The sequence below is a fragment of the Chaetodon trifascialis genome, chromosome 8 (genome assembly GCF_039877785.1).
Source record: "Chaetodon trifascialis isolate fChaTrf1 chromosome 8, fChaTrf1.hap1, whole genome shotgun sequence".
Classification (NCBI taxonomy): Eukaryota; Metazoa; Chordata; class Actinopteri; order Chaetodontiformes; family Chaetodontidae; genus Chaetodon; species Chaetodon trifascialis.
The window spans coordinates 19,044,022-19,057,806 of NC_092063.1; the positions used below are offsets into that span (position 1 = coordinate 19,044,022).

General features: G+C 41.0%; 1 protein-coding gene across 2 annotated transcripts in view; it reads right to left on the bottom strand.

Annotated features, from left to right (window-relative positions):
• prkar2aa (protein kinase, cAMP-dependent, regulatory, type II, alpha A) overlaps window positions 1–13,520 on the bottom strand; it is a 45,472-nt gene extending 31,952 nt beyond the window's left edge. Inside the window, exons 1-2 of one of the 2 annotated variants that reach the window (XM_070967637.1) lie at window positions 12,833–13,520; window positions 11,633–11,916 (exon numbers count right to left, since the gene is read on the bottom strand). In XM_070967637.1, the coding sequence (XP_070823738.1) occupies window positions 11,633–11,879 (247 nt within the window). In that variant the 5' untranslated portion in view covers window positions 11,880–11,916; window positions 12,833–13,520. The remainder of the gene's footprint in view (window positions 1–11,632; window positions 11,917–12,832) is intronic. The other variant, XM_070967638.1, reaches the window with a different exon arrangement.
• Between the last annotated feature and the right edge of the window lie 265 nt (window positions 13,521–13,785).

The following is a 13,785-nucleotide window of genomic DNA, read 5'->3' on the forward strand; positions in this document are numbered from 1 at the left end:
ATACAACTATAAATATATAAACAAAACAGCAGGGGGGAAAAAGTGAGTTTGTGCTCTTCCTCTTGCTATTTTCATCTCTCTCACTCTCAATGACAACTTATCCCTCGCTGACAGACAGTAAACAGTGCAGCTGCCCCTTAATATGATAAATAATGAGAGTGCTACACAAACACACATTATCAGAACTGTAACACAAAGACAGCGATATGAAAGTCTGTCATATCAATACCATGCAAATGCACTGATAAAGATACTTGTTAAAGAGTGGAGGGCTGTGAACTACTAGTGACCTCCGGACTTTCTTCATCTGAATCATTACTAAACAAGGCCACTGCCCATCACTGTCACTTCCAGCAGAGATGGGCTGAGAGCAGTCTCAATGTCAGTGGTTTCTATGGTGACTATAGCTGTGTCACTTTAGGGAATCATGTTAAACCCACAATCTTCACAGTATTAAAATGCATCCCAAATTATTTTTTTTTTTAAAAAAGGCAGTTCATTTAGCCTCCTCACTGGCTGGTAAACCGTGAAAACAGCTGGTGACAGCCATCAGTAACTGTTACTGGGGAAAAGGACTTTTCTTTGCTGTGTCTGGTACAATCACATTCCACATTATACAACATTAAATGAGAAGAAGTGGAACCTCTCATTGCCTCCAACGGGGAGTTTATGTTTCCAATCATGCTTGTCTGTGTGTATTAGCAAGATATCTGAAAAACTTATTGAAAAACAAATTTATATAACATTTGGTGAAAAAATAGGTCATAGGGTGGGCAAACAGTTTCAAGATCAATTTACAGATTTAGGTTTAATAAGATATTCCAAATTGTGTGCAGTGTTATGTAAAAGCATATTACATCAGCAGTACAGAATGTATCAAATATACCCCATTTTCAAATGTTCAGTTGTCGAGTCAGAATGATGTCTGAGGTGGGGTGTGATTCAACCACCAGCGACATGCTGATCTTTGTCTGTTCAGCTGTCTGCTCTAACAGCCAGTTTGGCAGGAAACCAACTATCATCCCTTTTCTAAATCTCATACTCACTGGAGACTGGGGAACTCTTTTGTTCATGCAACATGGTCACAAGTGAATACCAAAGTACATTTACTGCCCTGGTCTAAAGTTCTTAGAGAGTTTATTATCACATAACATATCAGAACCAGGTCATCGTCACCTTCATCTCTCCTTCCTGACCCAGACTCTGCGAGGCTGTGATTTGGTCTGCTGCATGAGGCTGGGTTTCTAGCTAGCTCGAAACTTAAGTGAAAAACTGGAACTGATCAATCACAATTCTCTTCACACAGAAATCCAATGCACTGTCATGTTTTGCAGACACTTGGGGGACATGGATAGCCCCAGTTGGCTGTCTCTCACCTGTCTGTCTGCATGACTCTCTTTCACTCTTCAAAGCAAACAAGCGGGTACCCAGGCAGGTTAAAAGGGATTCCAAAAATCAACAGCCAATTTTCACAGTTGACAAGACAAACATTTTTTGGAATACCTTTTCACAAACTAAATCCGGTGAGCCAAAGTGGTTGAAAGGGTAGACAAATCCAGCAGACAAAGTCAAAAATTAGCTGCATTTGGCTGGTATTTAATGTTGGCTCAAACCCACTATTCTCTCTCTCATTCAGTCCCTTCTCATTCATGTTTTCCTTCTTTCTCCACACTTGTCCCCCTTGTTAATTCTCTCTTTCTTAGCGTGCCAGAGACAGTTCTGCTAAACCACCCTTATAACCCCTTCTCTCTCTCTCTAAGCCATCTTGTCTAATGAGATTGGGCCTGTACATTGAGACCAACACACGCTGAGACAGGGGGATTGAGAGGAGATGAGAGAGTGAGTTCAGAGAAAACAGGATGAGAGAGTGATGGCTAACATATAACAACAGACTGACAGATTAAAAACAAAGATGTGGTGGTCGATGCTTCAGAATGGTAGAGATCTAAACATGTCTGAAGGCTGAACTGAAACAAAAAGCAAGCAGGAATGTGCCAGACTGAGACCGAGAAAAAGAGAGAGACAGAATCATGACGTGTCTTGTCATACTGTCACCCTGACCATAGTTAAGACTCATGCAACCAACCCCACAGTGGAGGACAAACTGCACGTGTTGCCGTGACCTGTTTTCATGAGCTTTTCTTGTGCAAGTGTAGGGTAGGAAACGATAAAATGGAATGCTAGGTAACCCCCCCCCCCCCCCCCCCCGTCCCAAACCCTTGGTCAATTCATGCTTATCTCATATTACTAGGTTGGGAAACACTGACAAACATGAACTGTGGGTGGTAGGTTTATCTACCCTTAGAGCCACCACGCTGAGTACCCAACCACTGTTTAATTTAAAAAGATGTGATGGGCTGATAAAGCAGGATATAGGGCTGATAAATGTTTGAATCCAATCTCTGACTATATTTGCACTGCCTGCAATGATGCAACTACTGATCTTATTCTAAACAGACACGGTTTTCTTATTGAATTATTCCATTCATATTCATGATCATAGCCTGATGAATGAGGCCACCATCTCCACACTACAATATCTCAGTTTCCCTCCAGTATTCTTCTCCAAATCCTGTGCTGCCTGCCATAATCTAATCTGTTTTATACCTTCATGCAAATTATGCAAAAGCACCACCCCAAGCTTCTTTTTTAAAAAACATATACGCACAAGTAGATTCAACTGAGAGATGGGGCTCAAAGATGGTTGCCTCTGAGGAAAGATGTAGCACTTGGACAATGGCCACACAGGAAGTGTGTTTGCAGAGTTAAAATAGTGGCTTGTCATTTACAAGAGCACTTGTAAATGACAAGTCAATGGAAGATATATAGACTGATGTGTTGTTGCAAGGGAACATGTTTGGCATGTATTGTAAAACAGTTAGGCTGCCGGATGTGTGACAAAACACTGTGTAACCTCTGGGCTGGGCTAAAGTAGCATCCTATTTGGGTTAATACTGGAAAATTGTTTTGCCTCACGCATGAGCACTGCTACATCTCTTAAAATGTATTGTACTTGATTTTATATATTGTATGAAATCTACTTTTACCTATGTTTTATTACTTTATGCTATGATTTGATGCTTTATCCTTATTTCTTTTCATCCTCATTCTACTCTATTTTTACCTATATTTTATTATTTCATTCTGTGGCTTTATGCATTGTCTTTATTTTTATTTTCATCCAAATTATCATATAGCTGGGTTTTACTCTCCATGTTATCTTGCATTCATTTTTCATGTCTATACTGTCTTTTTTATGTAAAGTAGTGACTTGATGCATGTGATTTCTTTGTCGTAAAGCACTTTGAGCTGAAATTCCTGTATCAAAGGTGCTATACAAATAAAGTTTGTTGTTGTTGTTGTAGCTGGTGGACATGAAAACACAACTGAAAACATCTGTTTGCTTCTCAGGAACAACTGAGAGATCCTAAATTCTCTCATGAAGTCCCTGTTACAGTCCTGTTTTGAATGCGGAGCCTGTTACAACACTGATCGCTCGAGGACTGATTCCCACATCCTCTGTAATCTGACCACTCTCAGGCCAGCTCATCCTCCTCCTCTGTCTTATTCTCTACTGACTTTTTCCTCATTTATTTGCTCTTCATCCCTCTCCCTGACTTTATTGCTATCCCATGCCCTTCTCTTTTCACCCCCTCTGTACTCCCACTTCTCTCTCGAGAGCAGTATCAAAATATGTGCATTACTCCAAGTATCAGTGCTGTCACAGTATATTTCAGCCCAATATTAGTTTTACAGCCAATATTGGCCAATTGTGAAATTTGCACTTACAGAATACTATCTCCAATAGATTTTTCACTTAAAGGACCAGTGTGTAAGATCTATGGAGCTCTACTGGCAGAAAATAACAGAAACTGAAAATAATATTCATAAGAATGGTTTCATGAGTGTATAATTGCCAGAAAATAAGAATTGTTGAATGTTTTTGTTACCTTACCCTGCAGACTTGCATATCCGTCGTCCCTCACCCACAAATGTCCCTGTTCTTTCACTCACTCCTCTCCTCCTCCTGTACTAAGGATCAGGAGTCAGTCTGGGTACATGGTCATTGAGTGTTTCTCTTGAAAAATCTCCCACTTGAACAAGGCTGTAATGCAAAACGCTTTGCTGCCTCTTCCTTTAACACACAAACATCAAAGTTGCAGATCTCCATTGAATGTAATATTGAAAGCAGGGTTCTCCTCAGATATTTTGGCCTCTTTCTCCTCACATATGTCTCAATTTCATCCTTGCACATGACCAGTAATGCTTAGTATTATTTATTTTGCTTCCATGAAAGGGACATGTAGCTTTTATCCCGTGTCCTTTTCGTTGCTAACTAGCATTTCAGTCTGAGGTGAAAGGTCACTTGTAATGGCTTGTACACAAAAAGCGAGAAAGGAAGTGCAATTCACCGTCGCATTTCTATAGATGACTTTGAGTAGGAGGTTAATACATTTACATAAATGTTTTGGGTTATGTTTACTTTCAAACCTCCATCTGGTACAATAGGTGGTATGTTAGTGAAAGCTTTGAAAGGACTGGTGAGGCAGTGGTCAGACAACATCATGACTTAGAGAGACAGTGTGCGCTGAAGCAAGGGGCAGGCATGAGAACTCTAAACAGGGGAAAAGGATGAGGATGTGCAGCCACTGGCTAAAGGCCTGTCAAGCCCCTCCATTTCCTCATTTTTCTGCATTGCCACTAAAGATGGCCCGAGGACATAGAATGAGGAAGTTCCAAAGTTTAAATGATGTCTCAGAAAATGCAAGCAAGCCAGGTTGTCCCACAGCCTGCTATGTCACTGCATCATCTGTCTTTCCTCCTTTTTCATGATGGGCTTGGTCCTTTTTGTAATTTTCTTCCCCATTTCCATTTGTTCTTTCATTGACTCAGATATCTTTATATATTTTTTGTTTGTCCTTTCTTCCAGTTTTACAAATAAGTTCTGTTTACATCCTTTACTGTCAACCACAAAAATGTCCTAGTGGATGCACAGACACGTCACCTTAGATGGAGATGAGATAAAGATGGTTACAGATTGGCACAGACTTCCATTGTTCCTTATTTGCAGAGAATTTTTAAATGTGTTTTGGTGACTTGAACTGTGGTCTAAGAATTGATATTATATTACATTTTCTCATCTGCTACAGTACACTGTTTCAATTTGTTTATGATTTACTTACTGCATCTAAGCTGCAAAATAAACAGTCTGTCTCTAGCCATCACTGTTAACGTTTCCTAACATGCTCCATATTTTAATAAATTAACATAGACACAGAAGGGGGTACAAAGAACAAATGATACAGTCATGTACAGGAAGATGTAGCTGTAGGCAGGAAAGTAGGAAAACCTGCAGACAAAAACAGCAACACAAATACGACAGTTAAATAGAGGATAGAGAGGATGACCAACAGTTAGAGAAGAACAGACAATCAAGTACTTATTTAAAAAAAAAATGTAACAAAAAAGAAATGCACACACAGAACAACAGAGAGCAAGTTCAGTGAACAGATAAACACAGAAGATGGTCAACCAGGCAAAGAGCCAAATTGAGTGTTGATAAAAATAAATACAGGCAGAGTGAAAGAAAGACAGGATCTGAAAGGATAAGTCAGGGAGACAGACAGGTACCGTATTAAAAAACAGTCAGAAAGCCAGACTGAGTAGCATGAGCCGTCTGAGGGCTTTTCCACTTAGCGCTGTCAGTCAACCAGTCCAGCAGGTCTCTGTAGGGATGCTAGGCTGCATTAGATTTGTCTGCAGGCTAAAAGCACACTGGACACACACTGTAGCCTGCTAATCAGGTCACCTGTTGCACAACACTACCCTGAGACCTGCCACACATGCATGCGTGCATATACACACCTATACAGACATATAAACGTACACAGTCATGCATGCACTCCTGCTTCCTTTTAATCGCTCATACAACCGTGACCATACACATGCACAAAGTTGTACGCATACACACTGCAGGGTAATGAATATGGACATCTCAGCTCTGAATACATTACTAATCACCCATGTCTATGGGGTCTCAGTATAAGTACATTTAGCATATACAATTGAATGGAAAATGTCATAAAGCAGGGGGTGAAGAGGGGGAGAGAGAGAGAGAAGGAGTCAGGGTGACAGAAACAAACTAAGAGAGAACAACAAGGAGGTGATTACAGAACAGGGGAGGAGAGGTCAGAGAGACAGAATTTCACCACATTGTGTATGATCATGCCCCGAGCCACAGTGACCTCCAGCTTAACAACAACCAAACATACAAGAATATTTGTCTGCTCCACACATAAACACACTGTGGTCTGTATGGACATGTTCACACTTGGGTTGCACTAGTGCAAGACTTTCAGAGTATCACAGTTTCATGGCATTACCGTAAACAGCATTATACTATCATTATTATTATCTGTTACAATGAGCCTTAAAGGAATAAAGGCAGAGGATTTTTAGGGTCAAACACTTTATTATAATTTCTATATTATGCCCTATATTTTTAATAAAACTATTTGCAGTAGAATTCCAGATTTTTAATGACACTAATACAGCAGAATTCAATAAAGTACATTTGCAAATATACATGGTACGATAGCCACCAATTTTCATAAGTACACATGTGTTCAACGCTGCTATCTTACACGTTTGTTGGCGCATACAGTCCACCCAGACTGAGAAATTTCTGGCTACACAATGTACCCTCACAAACATGGGTAGCTGACAAATCTGTCGTCAAGCAGACTCTCATGGACCCTTGTGGACGCGGAAACTAGACATAACTGATACATCTACTGGTGTATTACACTGAATATAGTAATATAAAACTTAATTTGATGTTATTGTCAATACTGCTGATTTGGTAAAATAAATATTTCAGTATTAAGTTATGGAGACAGAGGAGGGGTTTCTGATTTTGGTTACTTTCGCCAAGCAATGGGCCTTATGTGGTCACTATGCCCTTAACGGTGCACAGGTGCTGGAACCATGAAAAGGAAACACTTAACTGACTTCTGTTGATGTTATGCATCTTGCCAAGACCTCTGATTTCAAAATACTAGTGCTTATAAATAAACCAACACAACATACCTAGGTAGGATTTGAATAAAACTGGCTGATGCTTTTCAGGAAGAAGAAAATATTCCACCAAACAGATTTGCTAGACAGCAGTTTGGAGGTAAATCTTCCCAAGTTTCTTGATAAAAAAAATTTAGCTGAAATTTCCCATTCATCTGGGGTAAAAACCACGTCAAGGATGTTAGTTAGCAAGCAAGTTAGTTAGCAAGTTAGCATGAGCTATTTTTTTTTTCCCCCAAAAAGACTGAGTCTCTCTCCTCCCTAAATATTATTATCCCTGCTGTCTTTCCTATAAAAATACATTTAATTCACTTCTGTTGTCATCCCTGGGATAATAATAGAAGTCCTTCCATCTTTTTAAAAAAAGCCCCACTCGTTTCAGTCACAGAGGCATCCATTCATCCCCTTCTGTTTTTCTGAGAACATGCTTTGCCAGACCGACACCAGACCAGCCAGCACGAAGGTAAAAAAAAAAAAGCTATGTGCATGCTAGGACACATATTAGTATTGCATCTTGTTTTTTAGCATAAAGCCTGTACATTCCTTCATCTACTACTGCCCTTTGTAACTCAAGTGAAGGCTGAGTAAAATGGACAGATCTCACGTTTCAGGTGGATTCAATGGTAAGGCAATTCAAAGAAGACAGCAGGTAATCCTGATATTTAGAGCACTCAGTTTTAGTCAAACTACATTTATTCTTAAAATCCTAACAAATCCCAGGCGTTTGTGTTCCGCAAACTACAGCAGCTCTGAATGGAACGTTTATGAAACGGTCAATATGCCATTTCTTAGCTGAAGCTCAGCCTCAACACAGACAGGGTTGCTTAAAAATCTTCAGTCCAACATGACTAGATATGATGCCGGTAAAACAGTTTGTATTCAAAACAATATCTCCTTTTGTTAAGCAGCTTAGGTCTGTGTAGTGATGCTGCTGTGGATTTAGGCAGGGAGAGTTAGGAAAACAAAGCATGTAAAATAGAACGTCATGTTTTAGGAGCATACAGTACTATCCATGGGAATATACTACTGGCTATCTAACTCATTTACATTTTAGGTGTTTGACCGGACTCACGCACTGCAATTTCCTGCAGTGCAAATGAAAGGTTAAGAGCACACTGGTGAATCATAACTGTAAGTAGCCTGATAAAATAAAAAAATCATAAGAGTGTCGAGAATTTTTACATACAACAGGCAGATCAGATTCAGATCATGTTTATGTTACACAACTGGCCTTTCACCTTGGAGCTCTCTAGACCTTTTAAACAAATTGAGTCAGTCAATCATAGGTCCAGTAAAACTTTTTTTCGCATACAAAGACTGCATCTCAGCTCAACACAATATTTCACAATGGCAATACTTCTTAATCAAGTGTAGAAAAACCCAAAATGAATCACTGGCCTACTAATCATGTTTTAATGTGGTGTGAACTAAATGTGAGAAAATTTCTTTGTCTGAACGCTGAATTATTCTTCAAATCTAAGAGTGTATCAAATTCTCAGAGACTGTGCTTCTTGGCACTAGAATTCTGACACAACATTATTTTCTATTTCAAACTAAATGTTCTTTTGTAAGTACCCATGGACATTTTTGTCCTTGAATGGATAGCGTACAGTTGACAACTAAGAGCAGAACTGTGAAAACAGCCGACAAAGGGGCCCAACTGCACTCAAACCGGGGAAGTTGTGACTTAAAACCCAAGATCACGAGAACATACCATAAAACTATATCACTGATATGATTCCCTTTAAGTTTCATACAGATGTACACACCGCATTAACGGTCCAAGTACTATGACTGTAAAGTCTTATTCTCTGTAGGCTGTCCAGTGCTGCAAGGGTTGAAACTAATATGATCAGACTGTATGCATCACCTGTGGAAATAACTAAGAATATAAATCCCTGTTTTGCAATCCAGAGTATAAAAAGTTATTTGGGTGTTTTCTTCACAAGACCAAACTGATTTGGAGCATGTGGGTCATACTAGTAGAACTATAATGTTCTTTATACCTATAGGCTACAGCAGTGGTCAGGCAAGAGCACATGATGTCTTTCATTAAACAGGCCTGTGTTGTTTCCTCAAAAATGAATGTTCCCCAAGGGCAGTGTACACGAGCCTGGCTGGATAATCTACAGTCATAGATGTCATGTGTGTGACCCACAGCATTTAGGCAAAGCCTCTCCCTGAACACAGCAGTTTCAGGTCCCTGTCCTTTATTGCCACCATGGATTAAGTGTGGAAAATGCTTAACAACTGATCACTTACTAATCTAGGAAGAATTGTTTCATGCCGTCACCAGGCTGGAATTTGAACAGGCGTACAAATCAAGACATAACACATCTGTTTTCCTTCTCAAACGTGCACATGCAGTTACACTCACACACACAACATGTGCATGGACACACATACTCCTTCCTCAGCTGAGGTCACAGCTGTTTGACAGCAGCCAAACCCCACTTGTGTGAGCATAGGAACAGAAACTGTAATCCCTCTTTTACCCTGAGCCAGCTTGTACCAATCTACAAGGTTGGCCAATATTGCTTTCATCAGAGATGAGCACGTGCATATGGGGCATGACAAATGTGGTTATCTTATGAATGAAACGGAGTAAAACTGGAACAAAATTTTAAAACACAAAATACTATCCAAGTTGCAGGAAACAAATCTGATCCAAAATTGACAAGCATGTTTACCATTTTTCCCAGCAGACCTAGATAGGACACCAATGCTTCAGTATCTGCCAGTGACACTGATAGGAAGAAAAACTGTGCGAGCCATGATCATACTTAAGATTGTGCTAACGTGGCATTTCCACATGCCAAAGAATACTGTGAATTTCTGCAACTAGCTTACAAATGTGATTTGCAGATCAGTGAATTTTAGAAGATAAACCTGCAATAAATTCATAGATCGTCACAGTGGATCATCACGATGGATAAACTCATTGAGAAAACACAGAACCCTCATTCACAAGGTAACAGCCCCTGGCTCAACAGCACACGGATACGATCTAGGCCACGCTGCTCTCAATAGTCGGAGAGCTGAGCTATGGAGCAGCTTACATCTTCTGCCAGTCTGTCAAACACAGGGGAGTGATGCAAAAGAGGCAAGCATCAGTCTTGCTGAACCATGACAGTTAGAGCCACAAAGCAAAGGTTATACAGTTCATGAACCCTTGAATTGAATTATGTATTAGGGCTGAACAGTTAATCGAAATATCAGAGAAATCACAATAGTGCAATATCCAAATGTCAGGAGCAGCAATTTTTTTTTTTGCTAAAAGTAAAATGTGTCACAACAGACCATTAGAAATGAAGCACTGCAGTACTACAGAGATGCACTGGCCCACAAATGATATTCTCCAGACATAAGAGAAAATGCTTGTTGGGGGCAAAGCCCAGCAAAAATCACTTGATTATTTTTATATTTTTTATTCAGAGAAAATTTTATTTAAAAAATTACCATTCCCACTACAATCGAGACTTGAACTGCAATCGCAATCTGTTAAAAAAAATAATCGCAATATGACTTTCTTTGTGTATTGTTCAGCGCTCACACACACACACACACACACACACACACACACACACACACACACACACACACACACACACACACACACACACACACACACACACACACACACACACACACACACACACACACACACACACACACACACGTATACTGTTGCCAAGAAAAGACACATATTTTGTTTTATTCCAGCTCTACTTTGTACTTTGTTTGTCAAGTTGTATGCCTGGTCCTATTTGAGCTTTCTGGCAGCATGGATTTAACTTTCACAGGATGTCCTGTTAAAATGGTATTTGCTGGTATCAGCTTATCACATTAAAATGGTAAAGTGATAAAGACTTGTTGTCTGCCAATAGTCACTGTAAAATTAGGTTGGGCAGCAAAATTTTATTAACAATTTTAAAAAATATTGTGTTTTCTCAGTCCCTCGCAACTACAGATCACAGTGTGCCAACAGGTTGCATCGTGTTATTTTACAATACAAGAATACAAGACCTTTTAAATGTAACTACAGTGAAAACAGTGGAAAGCTTTCATGAAGGTCTGTACAGTCAGTGCATCATTTTTATTACTTTTCATTTTCTGAAACAATTTGATTGGAATGCTATATTTAACAAAATGAGGCCTTTTAAGGCTTTGAAATTTGATAGTTCAAATTAAAACAGACAAAGCACTATTTTTGATCCTCACAACCAGACAGATAATGAGAATGGAAAAGACCTAGATTAGATGAGTGGCAGAAGAGGGCTGCCTAGCTGAACTGTTTGCTCAATGGGATTTTCTGGCTGCAAGTATGTATGCAAATTTAGCAGGCCTCACACACTTTAGAGACATCTGTCTCTAAGGAAGAGATGAGATAGATTCTGACTACATCAGTGACAAGGCTCCAAGCCTCACCTTCACGTTGTCTCTTTCACTCTCATACCCCTTCACACAAACTCAAAGACACTCTCTTTCATTCTGTCCTATTTCACACATGTTCAACACATCAGCTGACAATCATAGCAGCAAAACATCTACTCACGCTCAAAGTCAGAATCATCATCTTCATCATCCTCTCCGTTAGACTCTGTTTGCATTGGCTCCCCATCAAACATCACTCCTTTCCCCGTCTTGCCACCGGCACTGGCCCCATCCTGACTTCTGGTGTCCCGCAAACGGGTGAAGTACTGTACTGCAAAATCCACCAGGTCTGACGGCCTTTGTCGCAGCACTTCCACAGTGTAGCCTTGCAGCAGTTCTGTCAACCCCACCGGTATCTCAATACTCATGGCTGTGCGTGGCTCAGTGGCGGCGTTTGCTAGCTATCTGCAGAAGGAGAGAAAATGAGTCAGAATTTGTTTTGATACAGAGTCACACTTCTGTTTAAGTACTGGGCTGTGATGTGGTTATGGTTTGCATAATTGCTGATTTAAACAGCTGACTTTGACTTTTACTATGTCAGTACACAGTGTGCAGCCTGAGAATGTTAAGTGGCTGCTGACAGCTCTGAACGGCAACTGAAATGCACTGGGACAGCCAGGGTAACTGAACAAATAACCATCAAGCCTGACAGCTGAACAGATACTGCACTGCCATTTATAAGCAAGGCAGTGTAAGGCCGTACATGAAGTGTTGCTGTGACATTGTCACTGAGCGGCCACTTTATCTAGGGTTGAGCCAGGGAACACACAGTTCCCGCTGCTGCACTAAAGAGATATGAAGCCAACATTTGCTATGGGGAGGAACAGCTAACCAATGACATTAGCTGGGTTTCAGTAATATAACGTTACTGCGTGACATCGTGGGAAACTGAACTGTTAACTTGGGTGGGTGGCCGGCTGGAACTAGCTAGCAGAGCAGCTAATTAGCTAATACTCATGACAACTGAGTTACTTCACTGTTCGATCCGCAAATAACCTAGTTGACCACTTAACTGAAGTCATTCGAGTCAACTAACAGGAAATGGGTGCAGCAAACGCAGTCGAGCAGCGATTCAAGTGCAGCCTCACTTTCAACCCATCAGGCATTAGCTCTCTTGCTAGCTAGTATGCCACCTTCAAGGAAGCCTTTACCGTTAGCTTACGCTATAGTATGGCGCACTGGCTGTGGGAGCTAGCGTTAAGCCACAGATAACGCTAAGTGGCTGTATGGATAAACGATACCATGCAAGCACAGCAAGTTACACAAGAGCGTTAAGCCGTTTGGTAGGATAACTTGACGTTACCAACTGTGTGTCACTTACTTGAGATTCTGTCTCCCCGGCTAAACTAGCCAGTCCCCTCCTTCTCGTTGTCTTCCTTGTTCTCTCTTATTTCGCCTCTTCTTTTTAGCCAGTCTCTTTGCCAGTGTAGCGACCGGCGTATCCCTCCACAGAACACACTTGTCCAACGTTAAAGCCAACAATCTTACGTTGGCGTCAACTCGCTAACGTTTGGGTTGCTATTTTATCTTGCCAGCCAGCTGTACAGCGATGCTGGCTAAGTTGAGAGGAAAGAGCACTCTACTTCACCGCTGCAGCTTCTTACGACGTCCACGCACTTGGTGAGGGTGGGACTTGCTGTGGCAGAGGGGAGAGGAGGCTACCTGAGAGGCTAACTGGCGGACTTGCTAACTACTTGTCGGCAATTGCCTGTTTTCTTTTAGCAACTGCCGAGCGACTCCTCAAGACGCAAGTAGCGGTTAAGTCGGCTGCTGCAGCCAAGGCGACAAATCCTAAGCTCAGCTTTTACAGCGTTGCGCTACACCGCCGTTACGTACAGCCCAATGTACCGACGAATCCCGCTTTTCAACGTTACTTCAGCAGTATGACGGGTAATTACAACAAGAGAAGCCTCCAAAATTAAACGAAAACCAGTTTCTTCCCTCCCGGCGAGGTACTCCAGTTTTACACGCACGAAAGGACCGCTGGCTCTAGCAAGCGTGAGGAGGAGTGGTTACCAAGTGAGCCCAAAGCGTTTGACGTTGATTGACAGAAAGCACGGCCAATCAAAATAGAAGCTCAGAATTCACCAGCCAATTGAATATAGTAATCTAAGTGGAGGCGCGATCAGAGGCAGAACCATATTTGTACACCCAGAGTAGGACCACACCCACAGAAGTGGCTTTGGTAGAGATCTCTAGAAATCTGAGATCATAAGAAATATAAAACAGCTCAAACAAATTCCAGCTAACACTCATGGATCTGTAAACACTGCA